Raw genomic sequence first — 12183 nt, forward strand, 5'->3', positions numbered from 1 at the left:
TTGTATGGACAAAACAAACATGCTAAATAAACACATTTATTTTTAACCCAAGAAAAAACAGTACAACAATACAATCATATTTGTAAACAGGACTTCGCCCCTTGACACAATTAGGATCATCTTCGTTCGGACACAATTAGGATCAATGAAATGTGGACCACTTTTGCACTGTTAAAATATTATCTTCAACCAAAACGAAAAGATTTTTAAGGTTTTTCTTTCCTTTTTTCAAAACACATTGTGGCAATGAGAGTGATTAAAAAACAAGTTATATTTCGCATTTTGTTGTACTTCATGAAACATTTAAAACATTTTGAGAGGGAAAAATGAACACAATAGGCCCTACTCTCCACTTTTGAAACATATTGATCGAACAGCATATTGAAAGCAGTGTGTTGAGTTTCTCCAGCTTAAGCAGTTATTTGGCAGAGAAATAAAACTTACAGACCTAGACATTGTCCAGACTAGTGCAACAATAATTTTCGTTTTTTGCGTCCTGCATATGCGTCGATAATGGTCTCAGGTGAGAGCATACCGTGAGAGCTTGGCCGTAATGTCGCTTTCGATGTTAAGTCACATGACCCAGAGCCCCGAATTTTTTTTTTTTTTTTTACTAAAGCAGTAGGCCTATATGAAATCAGATGTGTTACCTACCACCATTTAGTTGTTTTGTGTTTTTTAAAATATTTATAATATATCTTTTTTTTTTAAACAATGCAAATTTTTTTTTTTATATATATATCTTTTTTTTTAATGCAATTACCCGTTTCACCAGGGGGGGGCAATGCTCCCCCTGCCCCCCGCAAACTCCGCGCCTGCACCAGAGGCTAGTAGATCAACGACATCAAAGCAGATGGGACATTCTTTAAAATGTCTTCTTCATTCGGGTTCAAACAGCGTGAGGGAGCGCAATAATGACCTGATATCACGCAATACTTCCTGACGCGGCGGCCCGCCGGCTCAAAGTTGCAAGTGCGTATTTTCCGCTCACGGGCACCAGGGGGGTGCGAAACGACCACCATTCAACCCGAAATAAGTAATAACCATTCCAATGACTCCGAAGCTGTTCAGTTAAGGTAAAAAAAGTTACTTAGAGCACCTTTAAAGAAACGTGATGAAACATCATGATTCAAGAACCGTTAGCGCTGGTCTTTTCTTCTCTATTGTGATGACAACAAATGTGGGCGGGGCTTGATTGTGTCTGTGGGGAATTGATTGGATGATTGAATGGTTATGGTTTTCTATTGGCTGATCTCATGTGAGTGACAGGTTGCCCCGCCCACATCATCAGAGAAGAGATGCTGCAAGAGGAAGTTATTCTGATTCAAGATTATTAAAACAATAATGATGTGCACCGATCAATCATTTATAGCGAACGCTGCAATATTCCATAAATAACAAGAGCTGTCCGTTTTGATGTCATGGTCCCTTTAAATGTCCACTCGAGGCTTCTTCCTCCTCCGGCTCAGAGGCGGCAGTGCAGCTCTATAATCTCCGAAGAAGAGAAGAAGAAGAGGAAGAAGAAAAAGAAGAAGCAGTGACGCCATCAGTTGCTATGGTCGCAGATTATGTTGCACATTACATCCGGGGTGCTCGCGTTAGTGTGTAACACGTCTTTAACACACTCCTGACAGGAGCGCAGTGGTGTGTGTGTGTGTGTGTGTGTGGAGATGTGAGCGCGATGGCCGAGGACAGTGAGTGGGTGCCGGAGAGCGTCGCGGGGTTCCTGGGCAGCCCAGACTGGCTCATCCCGCTAGCGGCCTTCATGGAGGACCACTGCTCAGGTGTGTGTGTGTGTGTGTGTGTGTGTGTGTGTGTGTTCATGGAGGACCACTGCTCAGGTGTGTGTGTGTGTGTGTGTGTGTGTGTGTGTGTGTGTGTGTGTGTGTGTGTGTGTGTGTGTGTGTGTGTGTTCATGGAGGACCACTGCTCAGGTGTGTGTGTGTGTGTGTGTGTGTGTGTGTGTGTGTTCGTGTTCATGGAGGACCACTGCTCAGGTGTGTGTGTGTGTGTGTGTGTGTGTGTGTGTGTGTGTGTGTGTGTGTGTGTGTGTGTGTGTGTGTGTGTGTGTGTGTGTGTGTGTGTGTGTGTGTGTGTGTGTGTGTGTGTGTGTGTGTGTGTGTGTGTGTTCATGTTTTTCTATCCCGGTGGGGACTTCAACCTGAATGCACACAGACTCATGGGGACTCGTGTCACAGTGGGGACCTAAATAGAGGTCCCCATGGGTAAACAAGCTTATAAATCATACAGAATGAGTTTTTTTTGGGAAATGTAAAAATGCAGAAAGTTGTGTGTGATGGGTAGGTTTAGAGGTAAGGTTAGTGTAAGGAGATAGAATATACAGTTTGTACAGTATAAAAAGCATTAAGTCTATGGAGAGTCCCCACAAAGATAGTAAACCAGCCGGAGAGCGTCGCGGGGTTCCTGGGCAGCCCAGACTGGCTCATCCCGCTAGCGGCCTTCATGGAGGACCACTGCTCAGGTGTGTGTGTGTGTGTGTGTGTGTGTGTGTTCATGGAGGACCACTGCTCAGGTGTGTGTGTGTGTGTGTGTGTGTGTGTGTGTGTGTGTGTGTGTGTGTGTGTGTGTGTGTGTGTGTGTGTGTGTGTGTGTGTTCATGGAGGACCACTGCTCAGGTGTGTGTGTGTGTGTGTGTGTGTGTGTGTGTGTGTGTGTGTGTGTGTGTGTGTGTGTGTGTGTGTGTGTGTGTGTGTTCATGGAGGACCACTGCTCGTGTGTGTGTGTGTGTGTGTGTGTGTGTGTTCATGGAGGACCACTGCTCAGGTGTGTGTGTGTGTGTGTGTGTGTGTGTGTGTGTGTGTGTGTGTGTGTGTGTGTGTGTTCATGGAGGACCACTGCTCAGGTGTGTGTGTGTGTGTGTGTGTGTGTGTGTGTGTGTGTTCATGGAGGACCACTGCTCAGGTGTGTGTGTGTGTGTGTGTGTGTGTGTGTGTGTGTGTGTGTGTGTGTGTGTGTTCATGGAGGACCACTGCTCAGGTGTGTGTGTGTGTGTGTGTGTGTGTGTGTGTGTGTGTGTGTGTGTGTGTGTGTGTGTGTGTGTGTGTGTGTGTGTGTGTGTGTGTGTGTGTGTGTGTGTGTGTGTGTGTTCATGGAGGACCACTGCTCAGGTGTGTGTGTGTGTGTGTGTGTGTGTTCATGGAGGACCACTGCTCAGGTGTGTGTGTGTTCATGGAGAACAACTGTTAAGGTAAGAACACACTGTCACTGAGTCTCCTCTATAACACAGGTGTGTGTGTGTGTGTGTGTGTGTGTGTGTGTGTGTGTGTGTGTGTGTGTGTTTCAGTGTTCGACGATGAGGACGAGAATAAGCTGAGCTACACAGAGGTCCATCAGCAGTACAAGCATCTGGTGAGCACGAGCATCATGAACATCACATACACTCATCAGACGCTGTGAGTGATTGACAGCTGCTGCTGTGATTGACAGGTGGAGCGGCTGCTGGAGAACTACATGCAGGAGGTGGGCATCAGTGAGCAGCAGTTCCTGCGCGCGTGCTCGTCCTTCACCGGCTCCAAAGATCTACAGGTGAGAGACGACAAGAGTCGCATCACATCATCATCATCATCATCACATCCCCACATCATCATCACATCCCCACATCATCATCACATCATCATCACATCCCCACATCATCATCATCACATCATCATCACATCATCATCACATCACATCACATCATCATCACATCATCATCACATCACATCATCACCACATCACATCACATCACATCATCATATCATCATCACCTCATCACATCACATCACATCATCATATCATCATCACCACATCATATCATCATCACATCATCATCACATCACATCATCACATCATCACATCATCACATCATCATCACATCATCATCACATCATCATCACATCATCATCACCATCACATCATCATCACATCACATCATCATCACATCCCCACATCATCATCACATCATCATCATCATCATCATCACATCACATCATCACATCATCATCACATCTCCACATCTCATCACATCACATCATCATCATCATCACATCACATCACATCATCATATCATCATCACCACATTACATCACCACATCACATCACATCACATCATCATATCATCACCACATCACATCATCATCACATCATCATCACATCATCATCATCACATCATCATCACATCATCATCACATCAGCACCATCACATCACATCACATCATCATCACATCACATCACATCATCATCACATCCCCACATCATCACATCATCATCACATCTCATCACATCACATCATCATCATCATCACATCATCATCATCATCATCACATCATCATCACATCACATCACATCACATCATCATCATCACCACATCACATCATCATCACATCTCCACATCATCATCACATCTCCACATCATCATCATCACATCATCATCACATCTCCATATCATCATCACATCTCATCACATCATCATCATCATCATCACATCACATCATCATCATCATCATCATCACATCATCATCACATCCCCACATCATCACCACATCACATCACATCACATCATCATCACATCACATCATCATCACATCACATCATCATCACATCCCCACATCATCACATCACATCATCATCACATCTCCACATCATCATCACATCTCATCACATCACATCATCATCATCATTATCATCACATCACATCACATCATCATCGCATCACCATCATCACATCACATCACCTCACCATCACATCACAACATCATCATCACATCACCATATCCCCACATCATCATCACATCTCATCACATCACATCATCATATCACATCACATCATCATCACATCTCATCACATCACATCACATCATCATCACATCATCATATCCCCACATCATCATCACATCTCATCACATCACATCATCATCACATCATCATATCCCAACATCATCATCACATCTCATCACATCACATCATCATCACATCCCCACATCATCATCACATCATCATCACATCATCACATCACATCATCATCACATCACCATCACATCACATCACATCATCATCATCATCATCATCATCATCATCACATCTCATCTCATCACATCTCATCTCATCACATCACATCATCATCACATCATCATATCCCCACATCATCATCACATCTCATCACATCACATCATCATCACATCATCATATCCCCACATCATCATCACATCTCATCACATCACATCATCATATCCCCACATCATCATCACATCTCATCACATCACATCATCATCACATCTCATCACATCTCATCATATCCCCACATCATCATCACATCACATCACATCTCATCACATCTCATCACATCACATCATCATATCCCAACATCATCATCACATCTCATCACATCACATCATCATCACATCTCATCATATCCCCACATCATCATCACATCTCATCACATCACATCACATCATCATCACATCTCATCACATCTCATCACATCTCATCATCATATCACCATATCCCCACATCATCATCACATCTCATCACATTACATCATCATATCCCCACATCATCATCACATCTCATCACATCATCATCACATCTCATCACATCACATCATCATCACATCATCATATCCCCACATCATCATCACATCTCATCACATCATCATATCCCAACATCATCACATCTCATCACATCACATCATCATCACATCCCCACATCATCATCACATCACATCATCATCACATCATCATATCCCCACATCATCATCACATCATCATCACATCATCACATCTCATCACATCTCATCATATCCCCACATCATCATCACATCTCATCACATCACATCATCATCACATCTCATCACATCTCATCATATCCCCACATCATCATCACATCTCATCACATCACATCACATCATCATCACATCTCATCACATCTCATCACATCACATCATCATCACATCATCATATCCCAACATCATCATCACATCTCATCACATCATATCCCAACATCATCATCACATCTCATCACATCACATCACATCATCATCACATCTCATCACATCACATCACATCATCATCTCATCATCATATCCCCACATCATCATCACATCTCATCACATCACATCATCATCACATCTCATCACATCTCATCATATCCCCACATCATCATCACATCTCATCACATCACATCACATCATCATCACATCTCATCACATCTCATCACATCTCATCACATCATCATCACATCATCATATCCCAACATCATCATCACATCTCATCACATCACATCATATCCCAACATCATCATCACATCTCATCACATCACATCACATCATCATCACATAATCATCACATCCCCACATCATCATCACATCACATCATCATCACATCCCCACATCATCATCACATCACAACATCATCACATCACATCATCACATCTCCACATCATCATCATCATCACATCATCATATCCCAACATCATCATCACATCTCATCACATCACATCATATCCCAACATCATCATCACATCTCATCACATCACATCACATCATCATCACATAATCATCACATCCCCACATCATCATCACATCACATCATCATCACATCCCCACATCATCATCACATCACAACATCATCACATCACATCCCCACATCACATCACATCATCATCACATCTCCACATCATCATCACATCATCATCACATCATCACATCACAACATCATCACATCACATCATCATCACATCATCACATCATCATCACATCTCCACATCATCATCACATCTCATCACATCACCATCATCACATCACATCATCATCTCATCACATCACATCATCATCACAACATCATCATCACATCTCATCACATCACATCATCATCATCACATCTCATCACATCACATCACCATCACATCATCATCACATCCCCACATCATCATCACATCCCCACATCTTCATCATATCACATCATCATCACATCCCCACATCATCATCACATCATCACATCACATCATCATCACATCATCATCACATCTCCACATCATCATCACATCTCATCACATCATCATCACATCACATCATCATCACATCACATCACATCATCATCACATCACCATATCCCCACATCATCATCACATCATCATATCCCCACATCATCATCACATCATCATATCCCCACATCATCATCACATCTCATCACATCACATCACATCATCATCACATCTCATCACATCTCATCACATCACATCACATCATCATATCCCCACATCATCATTACATCTCATCACATCACATCACATCACATCATCATCACATCATCATATCCCAACATCATCATCATCATCTCATCACATCACATCATCATCACATCATCATCACATCACATCACATCATCATCACATCTCATCACATCTCATCACATCACATCACATCACATCATCATCACATCATCATATCCCAACATCATCATCACATCTCATCACATCACATCATATCCCAACATCATCATCACATCTCATCACATCACATCACATCACATCATCATCACATAATCATCACATCCCCACATCATCATCACATCCCCACATCATCACATCACAACATCATCACATCACATCATCATCACATCATCACATCTCCACATCATCATCATCATCACATCATCATATCCCAACATCATCATCACATCTCATCACATCACATCATATCCCAACATCATCATCACATCTCATCACATCACATCATCATCACATAATCATCACATCCCCACATCATCATCACATCACATCATCATCACATCATCATATCATCATCACATCACAACATCATCACATCACATCCCCACATCACATCACATCATCATCACATCTCCACATCATCATCACATCACATCATCATCACATCATCACATCACAACATCATCACATCACAACATCATCACATCACATCATCATCACATCATCACATCATCACATCTCCACATCATCATCACATCTCATCACATCACCATCATCACATCATCATCTCATCACATCACATCATCATCACAACATCATCATCACATCTCATCACATCACATCATCATCATCACATCTCATCACATCACATCCCCACATCATCATCACATCCCCACATCATCATCACATCCCCACATCATCATCATATCACATCATCATCACATCACATCATCATCACATCATCATCACATCTCCACATCATCATCACATCTCATCACATCACATCACATCATCACATCACATCACATCATCATCACATCACCATATCCCCACATCATCATCACATCACATCATCATCACATCATCATCACATCTCCACATCATCATCACATCTCATCACATCACATCACCATCACCATCACATCACATCACATCACATCACATCATCACATCACATCATCATCACATCACCATATCCCCACATCATCATCACATCATCATATCCCCACATCATCATCACATCATCATATCCCCACATCATCATCACATCATCATATCCCCACATCATCATCACATCATCACATCTCATCACATCACATCACATCATCATCACATCTCATCACATCTCATCACATCACATCACATCACATCATCATCACATCATCATATCCCCACATCATCATTACATCTCATCTCATCACATCACATCACATCATCATCACATCATCATATCCCAACATCATCATCACATCTCATCACATCACATCATCATCACATCATCATCACATCATCATATCCCCACATCATCATCACATCACATCATCATCACATCATCATATCCCCACATCATCATCACATCACATCATCATCACATCATCATATCCCCACATCATCATCATCACATCACATCATCATCACATCATCATATCCCCACATCATCATCATCACATCACATCATCATCACATCATCATATCCCCACATCATCATCACATCTCATCACATCACATCACATCATCATATCCCCACATCATCATCACATCTCATCACATGTCAAGTCAAGTCAAGTCATCTTCATTTATATAGCGCTTTTAACAATGTAGATTGTCTCAAAGCAGCTTTACAGAGATAAGCGTATAATTTAAGGTAACAGAGATTGTTTCGGCTTTACAGCAGAGTTAAGTTATTTCCATCTAAAGTTAGTTTTAATTGATTTGCTTCCGTCGCAACGATCATTTGTTTTTAAATTAGGGGCCGCTAAGACGACACCATTCCCTCTACACAGACTTTAAACGCGAACCTGTGAGAAACGCTGATGGCGTTCACATGCGCATTTAGAATGGGTTCTATAGTTATGTGCGTTTGAATATACGCAGGTTTGGAATTCCCTACAAGCCAAGCCTAAACAAAATACTTGTCTTTCCTTATAAATTTTGATAAGGAATTTTATTTTATTTGTTGCTTTGGGGTAGGACCGCGTGACGAATTTTCCCGACAACGCCTTATCTGTAGAGTGGTAGTGGGATCCTCCATAGGGAGAGACTAGTTGGCACTTCAGCACTGCGTTGTCATCGGTCCAGGCGAAGGTCCTTCGTCAGATCTGGATACGGCCTGGATCCGGCAGGCTGCAGGAAAAACCTTGGGATAAACACAGACACTAAAATTAGCGTAGATGCCATTCTTCTCATGATGTAACGAGTACATCAGGATTTTTGGGAAGTGTTCCCGGTTCCGGCTGACCTACTATATGCAGCCTAACATTAAATTATAGAAGTCTATAATGTATTATGTGAAAGCTAGGTCAAAGAGATGTGTCTTTAATCTGGCTTTGAACTGACAGAGTGTGTCTGCTACATCACATCACATCATCATCACATCTCATCTCATCACATCTCATCACATCACATCATCATCACATCATCATCACATCCCCACATCATCATCACATCACATCATCATCACATCATCGTATCCCCACATCATCATCACATCATCATCATCACATCATCACATCATCACCACCATCATCACATCACCATCATCATCATCATCACATCATCATCATCATCATCATCATCACATCATCATCACATCTCATCATCATCACATCTCATCATCATCTCATCACATCACATCACATCACATCATCATATCCCCACATCATCATCACATCTCATCACATCACATCATCATCACATCTCATCACATCATCATCACATCTCATCACATCACATCATCATCACATCTCATCACATCACGGGCCTGTGCCATGAAGCCGGTTTAGGTGGCTAGCCAGCTATGTTTCAGTTTAGTTTCCGCCAACCCTGGGTTTTAGGTACTATGAAAGTAGCTTGGCTTTAATCGGTGTTCGTTGCCATGGTATCTTACGCTGCACGGCTAACCTGCTCCGGGGCAGGTTATGTTCTGGATTCAAGATCTCAGACTGAAGTTTGACCAATCAGCTGAGAGCAAAGAAACATATAGGTGACGTAACTTATTCCCAGTGTCTGTTACAATGACTTCACCTTTTCTTCCAAATCCTGTGGACATCTCAGCGCAAATTGTTTGACGAGCACTTGTAGAGAAAGAGTTTTTAGCCAGACAAAATCCCCTTGCCTTTCCTGATAGTTACTTGTATGAAAGATACAGATTTTCCGCGGAAGGAATGTCTTATCTTTGCGAACTTCTTGAGCCGCACATAAAGAATTTAACACGTCGAATTCATGCACTTACTGTACCGCAAATGGTATTGCGTTGCGTTTTTTTGCAAGTGGTACATACTTGCACGGTGGGTGACGCACAGAAGCTATAGGGGAAAACACGGTTTGTCGAACAATTCGTAAGGTGGTCCTCGCTCTGCAGGAGTACATGAATAGTTTCATTAATAGTGTTCCCCGGACATTTATCGGCCATGTCCATAAAAGAGAGCTTTTATAAAATTGCCGGTAAGATATATTGATAGGGTGACATCACATGAACACATTTTTTTATTTAAAAAAAAAAAAGCAAATTGCACAAATGTACTATACAATATAATACATGTTAAGAATTATTTTAAATCTTTATTATTATTCTGTTAATCTTATGATAGGATTCCCTAGCTTTCTTAGTAGTACAAATACGTTCTATATTTATGTAAAATTATGTATGTGTAGCCTATGTGTAATATAGCCTATAGCCTATTTTTATAATATATAAAAAATTTGCATATATCATTTTTTATATATTATAAAAATAGACTATAGGCTATATTACACATATAGGCTACACATACATACATCATTTTACATAAATATAGAACGTATTTGTTTAACTTACACATTAACAATCAGCAATCTTTCTCCAACAGTCTTCTCTTGCTTTGGCAGCAGAAATACATATTTAAAGTCATCGTAATTCTGAATGATTATCTCTTGCTCCTCCGCGGAAAAATATATCGCTCTCGCTCTACCCGCGATTGGTTGTTCAGTGTCGACGTCACTCTTTTATGTGCACGCGCGCGTGGAGTAATCATAGCTTAAGGATCAAAGCCTGAGTTGACAGAGAAAGTTGATGAGCTGCATCATGGTACCAATAAAGCCTGATTGCATCGGTTTGGTTTTGTCAACTCAAAACTAATCCTGTAACCTCGAGTTTGTTCAGCTACCTTCATGGTACAGGCCCCGGATCATCATCACATCATCATATCCCCACATCACATCACATCACATCACATCACATTCACATCACATTCACATCACATCACATCACATCACATCACATCAATCACATTCACATCACATCACATCCCATCTCATCACATCTCATCACATCTCATCACATCACATCATCATATCCCCACATCATCATCACATCATCATCATCATCACATCTCATCATCATCATCACATCATCATATCCCAACATCATCATCACATCTCATCACATCATATCCCAACATCATCATCACATCTCATCACATCATATCCCAACATCATCATCACATCTCATCACATCACATCACATCATCATCACATCTCATCACATCACATCATCATCTCATCATCATATCCCCACATCATCATCACATCTCATCACATCACATCATCATCACATCTCATCACATCTCATCATATCCCCACATCATCATCACATCTCATCACATCACATCACATCATCATCACATCTCATCACATCTCATCACATCACATCATCACATCATCATATCCCCACATCATCATCACATCTCATCACATCACATC

At 41.4% G+C, this 12183-nt stretch overlaps 1 protein-coding gene across 2 annotated transcripts in view; it reads left to right on the forward strand.

Annotated features, from left to right (window-relative positions):
- Window positions 1-1509: 1509 nt before the first annotated feature.
- Window positions 1510-12183, forward strand: part of cfap36 (cilia and flagella associated protein 36) — a 33555-nt gene continuing 22881 nt past the window's right edge. Inside the window, exons 1-3 of one of the 2 annotated variants that reach the window (XM_082153235.1) lie at window positions 1510-1784; window positions 3305-3369; window positions 3448-3546. In XM_082153235.1, the coding sequence (XP_082009361.1) occupies window positions 1682-1784; window positions 3305-3369; window positions 3448-3546 (267 nt within the window). In that variant the 5' untranslated portion in view covers window positions 1510-1681. Of the gene's footprint in view, window positions 1785-2350; window positions 2483-3304; window positions 3370-3447; window positions 3547-12183 lie in introns of those variants that run through there. The other variant, XM_082153236.1, reaches the window with a different exon arrangement.

The sequence above is a fragment of the Leuciscus leuciscus genome, assembly GCF_965113295.1.
Source record: "Leuciscus leuciscus genome assembly, chromosome: 22".
NCBI lineage: Eukaryota > Metazoa > Chordata > Actinopteri > Cypriniformes > Leuciscidae > Leuciscus > Leuciscus leuciscus.